General features: G+C 42.9%; 1 protein-coding gene across 1 annotated transcript in view; it reads left to right on the plus strand.

The window, feature by feature from the left end:
* Positions 1 to 21,409, plus strand: part of GMPS (guanine monophosphate synthase) — a 1,355,954-nt gene that overhangs the window by 1,015,735 nt on the left and 318,810 nt on the right. The window contains exon 10 of the mRNA XM_044070497.1: positions 5,555 to 5,660. Within this exon, the coding sequence (XP_043926432.1) occupies positions 5,555 to 5,660 (106 nt within the window). The remainder of the gene's footprint in view (positions 1 to 5,554; positions 5,661 to 21,409) is intronic.

A 21,409-nucleotide genomic window follows, 5' to 3' on the forward strand; every position in this document is an offset into this window, starting at 1 on the left:
ACTCCCAGATATGCTCAGAGTTAGTCCAAAATGACACAAAATACACTGAACCCACTGACATTGCCAACATTCTGGCAGACAGGTTCAGTGCAAATTTCTCCCCCCCCCCCAAAAGGAGAAATAACTATCCCAGCAGAGTGTAGCCTCCCTAACATCTCAGATGCCCAGGTGAGAGCCGCCCTCTCTAAAGCTAAAAACACAGCATCAATGGGACTGGACGGTGTCCCGGGCTGTGTGCTACATGAACTCCAAGAGGAACTAAACCCACACATAAGGCTGCTGTTTAATCTTAGCCTTACTACAGGATACGTACCCAAAGAGTGGCGTACGGCGACAGTGGTACCACTTCACAAAGGCGGTGCTTCTATGGACCCTGGAAATTACCGCCCCATAAGCTTGACGAGCCTGGTCTGCAAAGCTATGGAGAGGATCATTATGCCTGGTCTGCAAAGCTATGGAGAGGATCATTATGGAACTCATAAACAAAGACATTGGGGACCTACAGACATTGGATCCTACCCAATTTGGCTTTGTCAAAGGCAGATCCTGCCTTTTGAACTTGATCGACTTTTTTGAAACGGTCACTAAGGCCATTGATGAGGGTAAGGCAGTTCACACAGCCTACCTTGACCTTGCAAAAGCCTTTGACACAATACCCCACTCGGGCATCATAGACAAACTCACCAGCTTAAATGTAAACCCATATGTCGCAAGATGGGTTGCAAACTGGCTCAAGGACAGAACCCACAGGGTCAGAGTTGCTGGAGCTATGTCAGACTCTAAGCCAGTCACAAGCGGTGTCCCACAGGGCTCAGTCCTGGGACCCCTCTTGTTCGGCATTTATTTTTCCGAGGTACAGGCAAACATAGGAGGATTGTGGCTGACAAAGTTCGCAGATGACTGCAAACTGGGGGCCATAATTGTTACTCCAGCGGACACAAACATCCTTCAGAGAGGCCTCATAGAAACGGATAATTGGTGCCAGAGCCATGGCCTTAAGCTGAACGCCAAAAATGTATAGTCATACCCTTTGGGAAAAACAAGGTACCCACAAATTACCACATAGGTGGTAATCCATTAAGTACGGAAGAGGTAATCAGGGATCTTGGGACGCAGGTTGACAGTAACCTCTCATTTGACACTCACATTACCAAAGTGGTTAGGAAGACCTTCTATATTGCCCACCTTATCATGAAGGGTTTCACATCTAGATCAAAAGAGGTCATTGTGCCCCTGTACTCTTCTCTTATCAGGCCAATGATTGAGTACAATGCCCCATTTGGGATGTATCTTACCCGACACCTGCAGCAGTTGGAAAGACCCCAAAAGTTCCTCACCAAGAGAATAAAGGGTCTTAAACATATGTCATATGCTGCCCGACTGAAAAAACTCCAGCTCTATTCAGTCGCATACCGCCTACTCATCTGTGCCTGACGTACAAGGCCATGTCCAATCCGGAATTAATGGACATGCTCCACCTCAGTAAATCCAAATCCACTAGAGCCACGAGAGCAAGAGACTTAAACCTCAACACAGAACTAAATAGGACGTGCTGGAGGGACAGATTCATAACCCAGAGGCTCCCTACACTCTGGAACAGAATCCCAATCCATGTTAGGCAGAGCCCCTCACTAACTCTATTCAAGAGAAATCTTGACGAGTGGATGGGAGATCGTAGGTTTACCCCGGGGGGTCATCTCTGTGTCACTACTAGACAGAAGCACAGTAAACTAAACCCTAAAAGGGCGTAGTATTCTCATCCTAAGGGGTGGTGAAAGCCACACACACTCTGGCTAGGCTTATAGATGCCCCATGAACCTATGAACCTATAACTATTTCAAGGAGGAGCACAGAAAGGCTAGGCTTGTTTCATTGTTTTCTGGGGAACGTCAAGTCCCAGATCTGTTTGTGCAAGAAGGACCTGAATTGGTGGCTTCACTCAAACAGAATTGTGTTAGGCAGACCCTTTGTCCTTCCTCAACCCCAAGCCGTAGTGACCATGGACACATCCCAGATAGGGTGAAGAGGGCATTATCTGGGAAAGACAGTCCAAGGCAGCTAGTCCCAGCTGGAGGCTAATTTGCACATCAGTGTTCTAGAAATGTGGGCAGTACTCATAGAGTTGCAAGCATTCCAACCAACCCTTCCTTTGGGAACGATTGCTATTTAAACAGACAACAAGTTAGTAGTCTGGTACATCAGAAAGCAGGGGGGAACCAGATCTTACCCTCTTTGTCGAGAAGCACTTGGGGTATGGCAATGAACGATTTCATCTGACCACTTTCTCATTGCAATGCACATTTCGGGGAGCTCCAGTGTGATTGTGGACAAATTGAGCAGGAGCATTCTAGTGCCTCATGAATGGTCTCTCTATCCTTTAGTGGCAGAAAGGATATTCAGCCAATGGGACCAACCCTGCTTTGATTTTTTTTTTGCTTCACCCCTGAGCAAGAAGTGCAGCAGCTACTTTGCTGTGATCCCCTCTCTGGGGGAGTCAGCAAGAGATGCTGTCCTTCACAGTTGGTCCCCCGGTCTATTGTACACCTTTCCTTCGATTCCTCTCATATTCTAGTTTCTAAAGAAATCCAACAGGTCGAAGAACAGGATAATTCTCATTGCCCCATTCTGGCCTTTACAGATATGATTTCCCTTTCTTCTGCCTCATCTAATTAAGAAGCCTTGGACGCTGGACCCAGCTCCAGACCTATTGTCCCATCCGGACAGACTAGTTCATCTGAATCTTCAAAATCTCAAGCTCACTGCATGACTTCTCCAGTTCCAGTGATTGCCAGGCATTCTGCTTTCACTTCCCCAGTTCAACAAATTGTTCTAGCCTCCCACAAACCTTCAACTAGACGATTGTACTTCAGTAAGTGGCAGAAATTTTCAAAATGGGCTACAGAGAGTAACCTTGATCCATATTCTGCAGCAGTCGATAGGGTCCTGGAGTTTTTTGGCATTGTTTTTCGAAGCGGGAGCATCTTTTGACTATACGAGTGCATCTAGCTGTAATTTCAGACTTTTATAATGGTCTAAATGAGACAATGTTAATGTCCCACAAACTTTGTAAAGCTTTTCTGAAAGGAACTTTAATGCTCAGACCCCATACGAAGACCGTTCTGCACCTTGGGATTTGAATCTGGTACTTTAGTCTGTAATTAATTCCCCATTTGAACCATCCACAAATTGTGATTTGAAGTATTTATCCTTGAAAACCTTGTTATTGATTGCTGTTACTTCTGCCAGGAGAATATCTGAGCTACAAGCCTTATCTTGCAAACCTCGTTACCTAATTTTCCATAAAGACACGTTCTCCTTGCGAACAAATCCATCTTTTCTGCCAAATATAGTGTCCAAAACCAATATCAGACTATACAACTTCCAGTTTTCTTCCCCAACTCCTCAAACAAAGGTGAATATTGTCTGCATTTACTAGATTTGCATAAGCAGTTGTGTTTTTACCTTCACAGATCAAAGGAAGTCAGAAAATCTGATCATTTGTTTGTTTCCTTCTGCTACTGTGGGCAAACCAGTTTCTAAGGTTACTCTGGCTAAATGGCTTAAGAAGTGTATAACTTTTGTTTATAACAAAAGGAAAATGCAGCTACAAGGACCTGTTAAAGTACATTCAACGAGGGTAGTAGCCACATCTGCACTCTTTTGTTCCAGAGCTTCTATAGACGATATATGTGCAGCATCTTCCTGCGCATCCCCACATACCTTTGTTACTCGTTACAAGCTGGATCTGGTCTCTAGGAGACGAGCATTATTTGGCTCGATGGTGCTCAGGAATATTCTTCCGTGAGACCTCCCAAGATGTAGGTAGCTGGGGACTCTATCCCACAGTCAAGGATTAAGTGAAGATTGACAACATCAGATAAGGAAGATATGTCTTACCATAACATTCCGTCTGTGTTGTCAGTCTTCACTTATCCTTAACATCCCCACTCTCCTTCCCCCTGCTTTTTGGTTTCTTGATGGAATGAATCTCTCTCAAAAGATTAGCTTTTCTTTTTAGGAATACAGGCATGATCTCTGGTCTGTTATTACTTGTCTGTCACTATTTTATGCAAACTCGATCTGAGGTAATCCTTTGAGGAGCATTATGGGCAGAGCTAAGCTCAAGCGTTTTTGGATGGTGCGAGCTGGAATAACAGCCGAGTTGGTTTCAAGATACGGAACCGAACCCACAGTCAAGGATAAGTGAAGATCTTTCAACACACATGGAACGTTATGGTAAGACATAACTTCTATTTTGCAAACTGCAGAGAGAGAAGTTGTTCATTTTTACTTGGGGGGGGGGGAGCTCAGCTTAGAAGTGTAATGCACAAATTATTGGCAGAAAAGTTGATAAGATATATGATAGGTATCTGGGAGAGAGAATTTTAAAGAATATCTTTTGTTCAAATTGAGCATCACAAAGTTTTTGCACAGAACACAAAATTTGCCCAAGGGTTTGCCACGTTTAGTGTGTGTTTTGTTTCTCGAAGTACAGTTTCCTGTCTTGCAGGCATTGTACTGCTGTTAAGGAGAAGGTGCTTCTCCACCAGATCTGCCTTCCTACAACATTAACAGCTTTAAGAGCTGAAAGACAAATGTCAGCCTGTGGCCAGATACATTTCTGCATAATTTACTGCTGTTAATACACTGTTTTCTGTAGTCCCGGACACTGTATTCCCTTAGGCTCCATTTGCCTTCTGTGACTGTGTGAAAGTCACTTAACCAAACAGTGCTCTAGGTTTGTTGGAAAACTAGGCTGGGCATCTCGGTAGTGTCCTGAACCCACACATCTAGTAATTGTGAACTTGTGACAGAGTAGCCCCAGTTTCCAGGCAATCTGATTGAATGCTGTACTCACTAAAAGATTAAGAAGTCTGATTAGAGACACTGAAGAGTGACACCGTCATTTCAACAGCAGCCAAGAGCTCTGATGCCCCAAAGCCCTACTCTCCACCCACCCACTTACTGAAGGAGGAATCGAGGATAGTGGGTGGGTTTGGGAAAAGAGTGAGTTTTCTTATGCTCCGCCCCTTCCCCGAAGACACTTAACTACCTAACGTGTGGTTTGTTTCCCGTGAGAAATCGGTAATAAATTTCATCCATATGTTGCAGGAGTTGCCAGATGGATAAAAATAAATAAATAAGGTATATGTTTTTTAAATTGACACTCCCATTAAAATGCATTGGGATCAACATGTCAACCTAAAAATATTCACTAAACTGCTGTTTGAAGCAGCAGCAAAAATTGACTTTTCATAACTGTCCTGAAATGGTATTTCTGGTTACTATCACCTCGACCAGAAAAGTTTCAGAATCCCAGGCTTTGTCAGTCAGACCTCACCATCTTACTTAGCATTCTCTTAATGGATAACTGGAAAGATGAATGAAGGATTAAGTACAGAGTGAATTTATTTGATACTGTGTAGAAGTGCTAACAATAGTATTAGATGCTAATGTAGTAGTCTGACAATGTCTCATTTTTTAGATTGATTTTTTTTTGAGGTTGCATCTGCTTCTTCTCTATTTTCCTCGTTAATGTTTGCTTTTTTCTTAGGGTAGAGTTATTGAGCCACTAAGAGATTTCCACAAAGATGAGGTGAGGGCATTAGGTCGAGAACTTGGGTTGCCTGAAGAAGTTGTTTCAAGACATCCATTTCCAGGTAAAATTAGCATTAAACTTTGCTTAAGAAATCAGATGTCCTGTTTCTTTGAAACCCTTTGAAGGAGGGACATGTTTTGTGGCAGTAAACTTGTGAGCTGGATGCAGTGATTGTACAGCTCTGTTATTTATTTTGTAACTGTGACAACAAGCTGAATCAAGCCTATATGCAGTGGAGGCCTTTGCAGAACATCTCTACAGTATAACAACAAATTGCAAACAGTACAGGTATTTCTACATTAAATTTTGTATGGAAAGTAAATTAAGCAGATTCAAGGACAAAAGTAACATAAAATGCACTTTCAGAGAACTCCAAGGTAATAGTAACAGTTTAGAAACTCATAGAATTAGTATTCACTGTTCATAGTTTTTATTTAGTACAGGGTTCAAACACATTGTCTGACACCATAGTTTAACAGAGAACAGGATAATAGCAAATAAGAACTAATTAAGAATTCATTGAGTATAAGCTATATACGGCTGGATGCCAGATAGGAGAAGCATTATATGTGAATATGTAGTAGTGCACGTAAATACTACAGTTGAATCGCCTTATTAAGAAAAGTAGACTGACTTTTGCAGGGAAAGGAGTGTTAAGTAAGTAATACACTGCTAAAGAAAAGCAGGCAGATGGTGGTTAAGGCAGGAAAGAAGGCAATGTCACACATGTATGTGTGACTTAAAAGAGAACTTGAGTGACTTATTTATGGAGTAGAGAGTGAGAGACTGAGTGAGAGAGCTGACTGAAGAAAAGAAAATCTACTTGGTAGTTTTGATATACAAGATACATTGAGACTGATCTCTGATCCTTGTGTGTCTTTGTGTATGTCATTTAATCCTAAAGATGAACATTAACAAAAGGATGTTGTCAAAATGTGTATCTGAGCTGGAGTACAGTTATTTTTATCACTTTTCTACGTGTAAGAATGCATTTACCACCAGTCTTCCAATCTCATCAAGCACTGTAAGTTGGCCCCATTCTCGCTAAAAGGAGAAGAAATTCACATGTGTGCAGAAGCCACACACCTACCTAAAGCAAACTCCTAGAAAATATTTTTTTTGCAGATCAGTCCCCATAAAAATTAATGTAAAACTAACAAAGCCAGAAATCTAATTGCATTACTGGAGCAGTATTACAAAATTACTTAAACAAAAAAGAAAGTTCTCAGAAATAGAATAGAAAATTACATGCAGGGTAACCGTTTTATTAAAAAATAACTTTTCAGACCTTTACCAGTAGACAGTGTGAACATTTACTGCATCCCATTGTTAGGAGTTGGAAATGGTAGTCCAGACTATAAGAAACAGAACAAAAGTAGATAAATGGAATTCACAGAGATCTGGTTTGTGATGGGTATGTTTGAAAAGATCAAAATTCTACAATGTCAAATTGCAAAACATCAAGAAAGCATGATTGGACGCTCATAATATTGAACGATCATAAAGTTGGCTTTGTCATGATTGCAAAGCAAGTTTCACAGCGTAGGGTACCAAAATATCGAAAAGCTGTACGGCTAGCAGCACCGAGGGACACCAAAATCCTTACATTATAAAGAGTAACAAAACTCCTCATAATATAAACTCCCATACAGCAACCATAACTTAGTGAATGTCAGTAACAGCAGCCCTACTTAAGTGATGGGAAGTAATGCACCAATCAAAACATAATAAATACCTCGTGTGTATACTAATAGTGCTAGAATAACTTGTATCATGAAGCGTGATATGACAGTCCCAGGAAATGGAAGGACAATATAAATGCGGCCGTGCATCTCACACAGCGGCCGATCTTGAATCTTAAGAAGAACAGCAATAGCCTTAAGAAACTGTGCAGTAGTACACTCAAGACTTCTTGACAAGTACCTGCTGAAAGTGTGTTCTCCTTCCTACTAACTTCCTGTTTTTAGGAGATGGTGAACAACAAGTAGGCTTGTTAAAGCACTGCTTTTCTATTTGGCAGTCCCACAGCACATTGGTGAGAGATGTTTTAAAGCACTGCTTTTCTATTTGGCAGTCCCACAGCACATTGGTGAGAGACGTTAGCAATGATATCATCTGCTATTAGACATGGCATGTCTGTGGGTAATGCAGCTCTGTCTTTCAATTCATTACTGACTCTGTGAGCTACATTCATTAATGCTTACCCTAAGTGTACGTGCTCTGTATTCAAGAACATCCCTACCACAGTTTTTGTGCTTTCTAGTTGCTCATAAAGTTTACACTAAGTGTACATGTAGTCTTCACTTTGTGGTAACCGTTATGAATCCCCCTTAATATATAAGGCTGCAAGAAGATCAGTAGGAAAACAGAAATTAGTAGGAAGATGATATGAGCTATGATTGTGTTGCCTGTTACTCAGGACAGTGTACGCTTAGTGTAGGCATTAATCAATCCCAGGGCATCTCTGTCAACTTCTACTGGGTCACAGTCATGGTGGTGTGCAACAGATTTTGTAAGTTCCTCTTTATTTGATACACAGTAATTGCGCAACCCTAACATTTCTCCTTAGATTTAAGTTTGCAGTGCCAGTACCATTTATACTTTGAACACCTGTTTAAATAGCCATCTGATACAAGGATGTCTCTACCTTTTTCTGACTTAGCTGTCCTGTAGATGCCCCCCCCCCCAAGAGCTGGGTGTATGCTGTGCTGCCTCTGCCATTGTATGCTAAGGAGTTATTCCAAATGCGCATGTACAACACGTAAAGACCACATGTATGTAGATCTATATGTCACTAGAGCGTGACTTTGCAGTATATAACAATGTATGCATGATAAATACTGTTTATCTATAGAACATAAGTTAAAATGTATGATTGCTTTTAAGGAACACTTTGTTTTTATCTACTAAGCTGTACAGCTTTTTGATATTTTGGTACTAGACATTGTGAAACTTGCTTTAAGATCATGTGGATGACGATTTTATGATAGTTTGATATTATGAACATTCAATCATGTTGTCTCAAAGTTTTGCAATTCGGCATTTTAGAATTTCAATCTTTTCAAGTAGACCTGTTTTGGCTACATGAAAAATATTGTACAGTGGGAGTGGAGAGCTTGATGATTCTCGTGATTTATTCCCTGAACCTACAGTACAACATTATATACATGTACAGTGGATGTAAAAAGTGTACACACCCCTGTTAAAATGCCAGGTTTTTGTGCCATAAAAATTGAGACCACAATAAATCATTTCAAAACTTTTCCCACCTTTAATCTGACCTATAACTTGTACATTTCAATTGAAAAACAAACAAATCTGTTGGGGGAAAAATATAAAAAATAAAAAAAAACATATAATAAGCTGGTTACATGTGTGCACACCCATAAACTAATAGTTGAAGCACCTTTTGATTTAATTGCAACGTTCCGTCTTCTTGGGTAGGAGTCTATCAGCATGGCGCATCTTGACTTGGCAATATTTGCCCACTCTTCTTGCAAAAGCTCTCCAAATCTGTCTGATTGCGAGGGCATCTCTTGTGCACAGCCCTCTTCAGGTCACCCCACAGATTTTCTATTTGATTTAGGTCTGGGCTCTGACTGCAACATTCCAAAACTTTAATTTTCTTCTGGTGAAGCCATTCTTTTGTTGATTTGGATATGTGCTTGGGGTCATTGTTATGTTGAACAGTGAAATTCCTCTTCATCTTCAGCTTTCTAGCAGACACCTGAAGGTTTTGGGCCAAAAGTGACTGGTATTTGGAACTGTTCATAATTCCCTCCACATTGACTGAAGCCCCAGTTCCAGCTGAAGGAAAGCACCCCCAAAGCATGATACTGCCACCACCATGCTTCTCCATGGGGATGGTGTTCTTTTGGTGATGCGAAGTGCTGTTTTTGCGCCAAACGTACCTTTTGGAATTGTGGCCAAAAAGTTCAACCTTGGTCTCATCAGACCATAACACATTTTCCCACATGCTTTTGGGAGACTTAATGTATTGTTTTGCAAATTTTAGCCAGGCCTGGAAGTTTTTCTGTGTAAGAAAAGGCTTCCTTCTTGCAACCTTACCCCATAGCCCAGATATATGGAGAATTCGGGAGATTGTTGTCGCATTTAGTACACAACCAGTACTTGCCAGAAATTCCTGCAGCTCCTTCACTGTTGCTGTAGGTCTCTTGGCAACCTCCCTGACCAGTGCTTGTCTTGTCTTTTAATTAATTTTGGAGGGGCGTCAAGTTCTTTGCAACGACACTGTTGTCCCATATTTTCTCCACTTTTTGATGACTGTCTTCACTGTGTCCCCTGGTATATCCAGTGCTGTGGACATTTTTTTGTACCCTTTTCGTGACTGATACCTTTCAACAATGAGATCCCTTTGATGCTTTGTAAGCTCTCTGCGAACTATGCCTTTTGCTGTAGCAGGCCAACTAAGTAAATGTCAGGAAAATCCTACTAGGACAGCTGAACTTTATTTGGGGTTAATCAGAGTCTCTTTAATTGATGGCAGATGTGTACCCAAGAAGACTGAATGCTGTAATTAAATCAAAAGGTGCTTCAACAAAGTATTAGTTTAAGGTGTGCACACTTATGCAACCAGCTTATTGTACGTTTATTTTTTTATATTTTCCCCCTAACAGATTGTTTGTTTTTCACTTGAACTGTACAGGTTATAGATCACATTAAATGTGGGAAAAGTTTTGAAATGATTTATTGTAGTCTAATTTCTTTATATCACAAAAACCTGGCATTTTAATAGGGGTGTGTACACTTTTTATATCCACTGTATACAAATGTATACACATTCATTCTCTCTCTCTCTCTCTCACACACACACACACACACACACACACACACACACACACACACACACACACACACACACACACGTATATAAACCCTGGCTCTAGGTGATGGTCACTGTTGAATTGACCCCTGGGTTGTGGATGGATGAATAGATGTATATGGTGTGTTTATATATTACAAAATATGTGTATGTGTATTTAGATATATAGATATAGAGTGTATATATTAATATATAAAATATATATGTATCAATACAACCTAAAAAAGGATCTGTAGTTTGTGGCATAGGGAAACACCATGACCTCACTAGTCATAACTTGGGGCCATTAGTAAAAATGCCAGTAAGATATAAATAGAAAGGAGGCAATCAAAACAAAAAGAATGCAACTAATCAGTAGAGGAAATGTAACACTAGGGAAAGTGTATAAGCACCATAGTAACTAATGTTTTAGGGGAGCAGCATAAGAAGCTCAAAGGCTGATACAGTAATGTGGGAAGTGGGGTTTCATGTCCTGTTAAAGAAAAATGTTAAAGAAAAACAAGACAAGTGATTGAGGATAGTCCAGCCAAAGAAACCACTCTAGTTGGGCATCATAATTCTGAGGGGAAAAGTGAAAGATGTAAAGTTGGCTAAGCCGGGGGATACTTTCGGAACAGGTAGTTATGATTGTATTCAAGGGCGGGGAAGAGTAGGATAATAGCATATGTGCTTAAAAAGTGAGTTATATATTTAGCTTCAGAGTTTGGGAGGGGGTGGTGTGTGTGTGTGTTTAAGCCATAGCTCTTAAAGTTGCCAGTGAAACAGTAGAGTGTGGTTTAAAATATATATTAAAAAAGTAACACAAAATGTGTATAGAAGGCAAATACTGTAAAGAATCTGTAGTCTGCATGAAGGGGGAATGGAGGGAACTGACAGCACCAGTAAACAGATATTCTCTTTCGTGGTGCAGCAAATCCTTATTTGGATAGAAAAGAGCCAGTTAGATTAAAAGGTATTGAAACAGCTAGCCATTGGGGAGTACCGAGTGAAAATAACAGGAAGAGTGTTGGAGCAGCAACGAAAATGCCCTAAAAAGAAAAGCAGAAGTCAAGGGCACATTAGTGATATTGAAGTGGATGACGTGTGGCTAATCACAGAAAAGAAAACAAGTAGTCAAGCATTACCGGGTAGGTGTCTATTACAGACTGTAGTCACAAGTGTCCAGTTGTAAATGTCAGCCAGTGTAATATGTTAAATAACCTAACGGATGTGGCCAGACAAGCTTAGGGTGAAGTTAGAGAATGGTGGGAGATGGATGAAGGATTATGCGCTTTAGGAATGAGCTAAAAAAATGAAGCCACAACTGTGGGGGAAAAAGAACTTTCATAAAACCAAAAGCTTTCAGCTTTCTTAATGTGAGGCAACAGTTGACTTAGGAGGATTTGTGTCACAAAAAAAAAAAAACATGTAAAGTGTTGTAATGGGGGCTAGTTACTTAACAGGACTTAACCAGTAAATGTGCAAAGCAGGTGACTAAACCATGTTAGCTAGAGGAAAATATCCCAGTATTGGGACACTAAAAACATAAAATATTTGAATTTGCCATTGAGAGTCATCACTGATTTGTAATAATGAAGCTAAAGCCAAACATGGAAAGACAGTAGTGATTGAGTCAGAAATTGAGGTTAATATGCAAGTATGATCACAGGATAGGGAAATCAACCCAAAAAGCTGACAGAAAGTGAACTGTAGCCAAGTAGTTCACAAGTATTTGAAACAGCCTTCTGTATTGTTTTGTCAAAGGTAAACTGGAAAGAAGCATGATAATGTTATACTAATCGCCAAGCTGCAAAGGAACAAATAGTGATGGGCTCAGGGGTATGGAAATGGTGCCAAATGTCATCCCATGAATTCCTGGAGCAACAGTTATTAGCAGTGAAGTTAAAAGCAAAGAAATATCTGCAGTGAATGTACTTAGCGGGTGTAGAAAGGAAAATCCTGAGACTGGAAGAGCTGATCATGAAAATAGTCTTTAACTGTAGGTGCATCATCTCAGAATGTGAGCTCAATTTTTAAGTCTGTAATTAGGGTCTGTGAAGGAATCCTGTTAATTAAGTGAAACTAAACTAATACTGGGGAGTTACAAAGTAATCTAGAGTGAAATGGGGGAGTATAGAAATATTATTTAAGGAAGACTCCTAAAGCTCAGGGCAGGAAACAAAAAAAAAAGGTGTGGTTGGCTGTATGTATAATTTTGAGAGCAGACATAAGTTATTGCTCAGAAAAAGGGCTAAAAGTAAGAACAGACCAAGGAAACAATGGTCCTGGGGATGTTAAAGCTAGATGTTAAGTAGTCCGATCTCACTTTCATTTTTACATATGGGTTCGGAGCCAATCCTCTGCTCCGACTCGGCCGATTTACAAGCTGGAAGACTTTTGGTTGGCTCGTGGCTTAGCAGGTATCACATGGTGCACCAGTACAATCCCCAGATATCGTTTGCCGCGTCGACGAGTTTGGTTGTGCTTCTCTTGGCTCTGGCTAAGTTTTTTTCAAAATTCTTCATATTGAATCATGTTCAGTTCTTTATTATTGTATATTCAGTATTGCTAATATATCAGGCAGTTGCTTTGCTTGCCTTTTTTGAGTGCAACATAGTTTTCTAGTTGTTTATTGGTATCCTGTGTGCCAGTTAGTTTTAGGCGCTGTTGCACATTTTTTGATTATTAGGTAGAGTTTTGGCGGTTTTCCGCTCTTAGTCAACAGGGGCTCCTGTTGTCTTGTCTGTTGTTATTCTGACCTGTTTTGGTCACCATTAGCAGTTGGTTTCTGCTATTTTTACATTGTTTTTGGCGGGGATCTGCTTGTGAAGTTACTAGGATTGCAAGTTTATTACCTGTTTTTTCTTAAGAATATAAAGTTATTGTGTCATTTACAGTTTCTCTTGTGTGCATGAGCTTTCCTTTCTGGTCTGTTTAAGTTAGAAGACCTAGTTTCACTACACCGGGCTAGGCCCGTTTAAGTTTAGTTAGAGGACCTAGTCCTCCTTTCCTTTTCTCTCTTTCTCTGGGCTGTGTGTGTGTGTAATATGTCTAAGGAAAGTAAGGAGCATAAACCCTCGGGGTTCAAAAAGTGTATGAAATGCTCCCAAAAGATGTCCTTAACGGATGGCCACAGTAGCTGTGTCTACTGCCTAGGGGCCATCCACTTACAGGAGTCGTGTTTGTTCTGCCATGCTTTCTCTCCTAGAGTGTTACAGGAGAGGAAGAACAAACTCATATTCAAGGGTCAATTGAAACCATGCTTTGAGGAAGCACTATCCAGTTCTTCGGCTTCCTCTAGGTCTGGGAAATCAAAATCCTCAAAAATGCCTTCTCTGGCACCGGCTGGTGTCTCGGAGCCACCTCCTAAACAATCGAGAGAATCCAAATCTGTCTCCTCGACGACTCAGCCTTCAGAGCCGAAGGAGAGCATCATGGTGGTGCCAGAGTCGGTTACAACGGTTTCAGAACCGATCTCTGAAACAATTGATATAGCAGTTGACTCTGCTACTCGGAGCCAGTCTGTAAGCTCCCTACCGGTGTCCGGTGTCCGTAACAATTAAGTCTCCAGTGCCCACCAGGTCAAGATCCCTAACTATGTCTTCCAGGACCCTTTCAGAAGAAGATGTTGAGAGGGTAGTGCTGAGACTCTTGAAGTCATCTGCCTTGCCAAAAGTATTGTTGGCTCCGACCCAGTCGGCTCCGGAGCCACTCGACCCAGCTTTGCCCTTATCTGCTATTCCTCCGCCGAGCCGTACTGGCCTTTCGGAGCTGGAGTGCTTGGTGCCAATGGAGGAAATGCCAGCTGCAACTCACCTTATTGCTGCCTTGGAGCCAGGTTCGGCTCCAACACGCTCGGTGCCGTCCGTCGTGTCCAGGGGCCGAATCTATCCTGTTGGCGCCGACAGGGAGGGTTGGAATCGATCTTCGGTTTCGAGCCTTCCTGTCAGTGCATCGGCCAGGGTGAGCTCAGACCCTGTATCTATCTCGGAGCCGACAGCTCTGGCTCCAACGCCGACCCGCGTCTCTTCGGAGTGGTGGAGGTCTTTGAAACCGGAGAGGTCTACGTTTGAGATGATGAGGAGTGTGCTGTCTCATTCTCCAGCACCTACCACTGGCACCAGCTCTCGTCCCCCGAGAGCACCCACTTCAGTCTCAGCCCCTACTCTCTCTGGAGACAGCAGAGACCCGCAGCCTCAGTAGCCATCGGCTGGTGACCCCCACTCTTCCAAGGCTTTCCCGGAATATCCTTCCGAGGAGCCTCTAGGGAAGAAGTTATGTAAGAGGAAACTTATTGACTCCCAGGTTGAGTCTTTGACATCGGACACTGATCTCGAGGAGTCTGAAGGGTCCCCCAAGTCTTCCTGTGATGATGTCTCCTTTGTGGACATTTTAGAGATCCTTAGGCAGAGGTATGACTGGCCCACTATTAACCCTTCTAATGAGGAGTCAGTGTACCTGAAAGCTTTTGGGTCTCAACCTTCTGCATCTTGAGTGTCTCCATCTTTTGACGAACTAATGGATTTAGTCAGTCAAAAGGTGTGGGATACTCCTGACACCGTGGAGCCAGTCCCAAGGAGACCAAATAAGTTCTTGTTTGCTCCTCCTGGTAAAGAGTTCTTGTCCAAGGGTGTTCCCGTAGATGCCATGGTGGTGGCGGCGGCGGCCACGAAGGAGGAGTTAGCAGAGACCTCTTCATCTGTTCATCCGCCAAACAAGAAGTTTCGGCAGATGGACAGATTTGGGAAGCGTATTTTTAGTTCAGCGGCATTTACCCTTCGATCGTTGAACTATCTCAAACACTTCACGATGTTGCAGAGGGATCTCCTCAAGGAGTTAGGAGATTCCATACAAGGTGTGTCTACTGAGGGAGTTCCTGACAAAATTTCTCCTCAGTTGTCCACCTTAAATTCTGTGGTTAACTCCTCCATGCGACTTATATCTTATGCTGCGGATGGAGCGAGTAGAGCAGCGGGTTCCGGAGTTGCCTTGAGGCGCCACTCCTGGATGCGCTTATGTAATTTTGCGGAACCGTTCAAGTCTACTTTCACCATTGCCCTGTTTGATGGTTCCTCATTGTTTGGTTCCAAGGTGAAGAATGCGCTCACTTGGTGTGACCAAGAAGGAAAGACTCTCTCTGCCGTGGGAGTGCGTTTTACTGTCCCTTCCAGACCATACCCCAAGGGTCAAAGGGGCGGTAAAATGTGGTTCAGGAAGCCCCAGAGGGTCTTTCCTGACACACAGGGTGAATCCTCCTTCAGAGGCAGAGGAGGAGGAAACGGCAGACGTCTCCCTAGAGGCAGGGGCGGTCTGCAATACCAACAAGGCCGTGATTCCTTTCGAGGACGGCCTTATCAGCGTTCCTGATGTAGAGCCCGACTGCGCTTCTCTGAGGCCGGTCGGGGGTCGCATTTCTTTGTACCAAGAAGCCTGGCTGAATATCACCCAAGACAAGTGGGTACAAAGAGTTGTTACTGGAGGCTATATCATACCCTTTTCCCTATCACCATTTGTTCCCAAAAGGATCCCAGATGTACCACCAAATCTCAGGGATCAAGCAACTGTGGAGATCAACAAGTTGCTTACAAAAAGAGTCATCCAGCCCGTCCCAGCAGACCAGATAGGATGCAGAAACTTACTCCAGGTTCTTTTTAGTTCCAAAACGAACCGGAGATTGGAGGCCAATGTTGGACCTCAGCAGATTGAACGAATCAGTGAAGAAGGACAAGTTTTGGATGGTAACACTGCAGTCTATACTCCCCTTGTTAGGGAAAGACCTTTGGATGTGCTTTCTAGATCTTCAGGACGCCTATTACCACATAAAAATTGACAAGGCGTCCAGAAGCCATATACGCTTCTGGCTGGGAGCCAGTCACTATCAGTTTCACGCTCTGCCCTTTGGTCTCACCACAGCCCCCAGGGTGTTCACCAAATGCATGGCAGTAGTGACAGCTCACCTGAGACGTTGGGGATTCCAGGTGTTTCTGTATTTGGATGACTGGCTCCTGACCACCCCCACCAAGCATCTACTCATCCAAAACAGGGACGCCACAATTCAACTTTGTGCTCAGTTAGGGATCTCCATAAATTGGAAAAAAGTCTGCATTATTGCCCTCTTGATCTGTGATTTTTATAGGCGCAGAGGTAGACACAGTGAATATGACAGCTCGTCTCCCTGCCGAAAGGGCACAGAATTTAATCTCCTAAGTTGAACATTTTCTCCTGTTGCAAAAAGTCAAAGCGAAGTGGGTTCTTCAGCTCCTCGGGACTATGGCTTCCACAATTCTATTGGTACCATTAGCCAGGTTGTACATGAGAATTCTCCAGTGGCTTCTGTTTTCCCAGTGGTCCTTCCAATTTCTCCCACTGAGTCATCCTGTCCTGCTGATGGAATCATGCAAGAAGGACCTTCGTTGGTGGATAGATCTCAATCAACTGATCACAGGTGCCCCCTTTGTTCCGGCCCAACCTGTTGCCACTGTGACCATGGATGCCTCCCAGATCGGGGGGTGGGCATTATCTCAGCAGGACTGTCCAAGGCACATGGCAAGAACACAAGGCTCATCTGCATATCAATGTTCTGGAGATGAGAGCGGTGCTTCTGGCATTGCAAGCACTTCAAGACCTTCTTCCTCTAGGAACAATTGCGATACACTCAGACAACATGTCGGTGGTTTGGTACATCAACAAACAGGGTGGTACCAGATCCTACCCACTCTGTCGAGAGGCCATGCGAGTTTGGGAATGGACAAATTCTTCCCAGCACTTTCTGGTTGCAATGCACATTCCAGGGACGACCAATGTGATAGCCGACAAGCTCAGCCGGGCAATCCTAATGCCTCACGAGTGGTCTCTGAAACGGGAAACAATGGATCAGATTTTCCGGAAATGGGGACAGCTTGCTGTGACCTTTTTGCCAGCCCAGTCAATACTAAATGCAGCAGCTATTTTTCCCACATTCCCCCTCCGGGGGAGTCTCCCAGAGATGCTCTGGCTCACGATTGGCCTATGGGACTTCTGTATGCTTTTCCTCCAATCCCTCTCATTCCCAAAGTGATTCAGAAAGCCAGTCGGCTGGGAAGCTAGTTGATCCTCATTGCTCCTTACTGGCCTCATCAGGTCTAGTTCCCCTTCCTCAAGCCTGTCCTCCTTGGCGATCCTTGGATTCTGGACCCAGCTCCAGATCTATTGACTCACATGTTGGGTTCGCTACACCCCTCAATCCACACCCTCAAATTGACAGCGTGGCTGCTCCAGTTCCATCCATTCTCAGGCTTCATGATGGATCATCTTCAGTGTCACATATTCTTATGTCCTCCCATAAACCTTCAACTAGGAGGCTGTATGGCAGTAAATGGAAACGATTTTCTATTTGGGCATAGAGAATGAATGTAGATCCATACACTGCTTCTATCCCTGTGATTCTGGATTTTCTTTGAGCTTTTTCAACAAGGATCTGCCGCTGCCACTATTAGAGTCCAATTGGTGGTGATTTCTCATTTTCATTTAGGTTTTCCAGATACCAATTTAATGTCAAATAAGCTACGCAAGACCTTTTTGAAAGGGGCCACTTTATTGAGACCACCTCTGCAAGAACCAGTGGCTTCTAGGGATTTAAATTTTGTGTTGTCCAAATTGACTTCTCCACCCTTTGAACCTTTCCACTCATCTTCTCTAAAATTTTTGTCGTGGAAGACCTTGTTTTTGGTAGTTATCACATCAGCTAGACTGGTATCGGAGCTACAGGCCCTGTCTATTAAGCCACCGTATTTGATTTTTCACAAAGACAGGGTGTCATTACGTACTAATCCCTCCTTTGTTCCCAAAGTTTGTTCTAATGCTACTTTAAACCAATCAATAGAACTCCCAGTTGTCTTCCCTAACCACTGTAATGCAGCTGAATACCAGTTTCATCAGCTAGACATTCACAGACAACTACGTTTTTATCTACAGCAGACTAAGGCTTTCAGGAAATCAGATCAATTGTTCATTTCCTTTTCTGACTCTAGATTGGGCTTACCAGTTTCTAAAGTGACACTGTCTAATTGGATTTCCAGTTGTATAGCCTTTATCTATAGCTCAGAGGCATACCTTTACCCTACAGGATCAAGGCTCATTCTACCAGGTCACTGTCTACCTCTGCAGCCTTTCAAGCCAGGGTACCACTTGATAATATTTGTGCAGCAGCTACATGGGCTACCCCTCACACTTTTATTACACATTACAGATTGGATTTGACATCCAGGGGTAGAGCATCCTTTGGCTCCATAGTGCTCAGGAGTATTTGCCAGTGAGCCACCCAAGAATAAGGCGCTAGGGATGCTGTCCCATATGTAAAAATGAAGGTGAGATCAGACTACCTAACATAAAGAAGTTATGTACTCACCATAACGTTCCATGTTGGTAGTCCATCTCACCCTTCATTTTTACCAGCCCGCCCTCCTGCCCCCATCCTGGAAGATCTGGAAGTAATAATTTGGTTGCTCTTGGTTGGAGACCCTTTAGTATTGGTTGTTTTTATGGTTGTTTATTCTAGTGAGCAGCAAACAAGATCTGGGAATTGTACAGGCGCACCATGGCATACCTGCTTAGCCACTAGCCAACCAGAAGTCTTCCAGCTTGTAAATCAGCCGAGTCGGAGCCGATCCCATATGTAAAAATGAAGGGTGAGATGGACTACCAACATGGAACGTTATGGTGCGTACATAACTTCTTTTTATCTTGAGGTATGTAAAGGAGAATGTCTTTTTTTGTTGTGATAGTCCCCTTGGTGGAGCTTTAAATGCTGAAGATTCATTGGTCCTTTAAAAACATTGAAATGCAACATCTGTACCCTTCTAACACGACCATTCCTTTGACCTGTTTTGCCCACAAGTTTTTTCTCCGTTGGGAAGACTAAGTCACAAAGAACCAGGAAGTGCTATTTTCCTCCACCCAGAGTTACTAGCCTGGTGGCACAGATGTTTTAGACCTCAACTGTGGAGCTGACCGTGGTTAGCTCAAGGTCCAGGTGCAGTAGGATCACAATATCCAAATTCATATCAGTGTCAGAGAAGTGATGACACTGGTTTATGCCTTGCAAGTCCTCAGAGATGTGTAGAAACTGGGCAGCTTCACATTTGTGATGAACAGCACCATTATAGTGTGATACTTCTGTCAATTACTCAAGACTTAGCAGTGCTGGAATTGGAGACAGCTCTGCAGTACAGCTTTTTCCTCAAGGTAATCTGCATTCCCTCAGAAGAGAATGCCATGGCAGACCAGTTAAGCATGTTCACACCCAGAACCTATGAATGGACTTTGAGCCCAGTGGCCTTATAGTTTCCTCACTCAACAGTGTGTGAGGGGGGGAGGGTGGTTCTTAAACATCTTTGCCTCCTCCCAGAATTGCCAAACCAGGGGAATCCATTCCAGATTAATTTGCAAGCAGAGTTGAGTGATTGGTGTCTTTTCCATCCATGGAGGAGGATGTTCCTGTGTGCTTTTCCACCTATAATCATGATCCCCAAAATCCTGATAAAAGTCAGGGAAAATTGAGTAAATCTGATTCTAACAGCCCCCTTCTGGTCCAGACATCTTTAGATGTTACTGCATCTCCAGATAAAAAAGAAGAGAGCCCCTTAATACTTCCCATGCTCTGCATCTGCATGATGAATTCAAGAACACCCTAGTGCACCCAAGTCTCAAGTTGACAGCTTGGATGGTAGGGCCATGATTTTTCAGACTAGGAGACCCCCCCCCTCCCATTTCCATTCTTAAGAGCAGATTTCCAGAAAATCATACCTAGACAAGTGTAAGATGCTCCTTATGGTGATGAAGTAATCACTTTAATCCTCAGAAAGACTGTAAATAAATATTTATATATGTAAATACCCTTTTGAGGCTAATCTAGCATGTGACTTTTTAAAGGTGTACCTGTCAGATACCTCAGCTCAAGCAAAGTGAGAGGCCTTCTGCCATTTGCTCTGCTGTGATATTGGAAAAAGATAAGTGCTTATTTTCAACTGTTTTTACATTTGTTTTGCTCTATATCTGTGTAATCTGTGCAACTGTTTTTAGTCTCCTTTGTTTCTATGTTAGAGCTGAATATCTGTTATTGTCTGTGACCTTTTGAGCTTGTAGTGAAATTTTTTGTCTAGAGAGGCCTAGCTGTTTTCTGTGTGGCAGAAATAATCATAGGTCATAAGATGGTACTAGGCTATCGGCCCTAGGGCCTATACAAGCCTAGCCATAATAATTTGCTGCCTATTTCTTCCCAGAATATTTACATCCCTGGTCCCCTGTCTAACTGACGTGATCCCCGGGGTGAATTTCCTATCTCCCATCCAATCGTCAAGGTTCCTTTTGAAGAGGGCCAAAGAAGCGCTCAGCTTGACATGTGTGGGCAGTCTATTCCAGAGTATGGGGAGTCTCTGGGTCAGGAACCTATCCCTTCAGCATGTTTTGTTCATGTTGATGACCAGGTTTAGATCCCTGGAGCATGTGGCTCTGAGGGATTGGGATTTCTTTAAGTGTAGCATGTCCAACAGCTCTGGGTTTGACATGGCCTTGTATGAGAGATCACCTCTGAGTAGGCGATATGCAGAGTATAGCTGGAGTTTTTTTAGACTGTCAGCATAGGGCATCTGCTTTAGGTTTGTCATTCTTTTAGTGAGGAATTTCTGTGGCCTTTCCAGTTGTTGCAGATGTCTTGAGTGGCACATACCAACTGGGGCGTTGTATTCTATAATTGGTCTAATGAGGGATGAGTGCAGTGGGACAATGACCTCCTTTTTTCTGGATGAAAAGTCCTTAGTGATGGGGTGTGCCACATAGAAGGATTTCCTGTCTGTTGTGGAGATATGGTTATCGAAAGTGAGACCACTGTCTACCTGTATCCCCAAGTCTCTTGTCACACTTTCGGTGTTTAGTGTACTGCCACTTGTGTTCAAAGGGGATAACTCTACATTTCTTGGCATTGAGCTTGAGCCCATGGGTCTGGCATCAAG

The sequence above is a fragment of the Protopterus annectens genome, chromosome 4.part1 (assembly GCF_019279795.1).
Source record: "Protopterus annectens isolate FY-2018-M chromosome 4.part1, PAN1.0, whole genome shotgun sequence".
Lineage (NCBI taxonomy): Eukaryota > Metazoa > Chordata > Ceratodontiformes > Protopteridae > Protopterus > Protopterus annectens.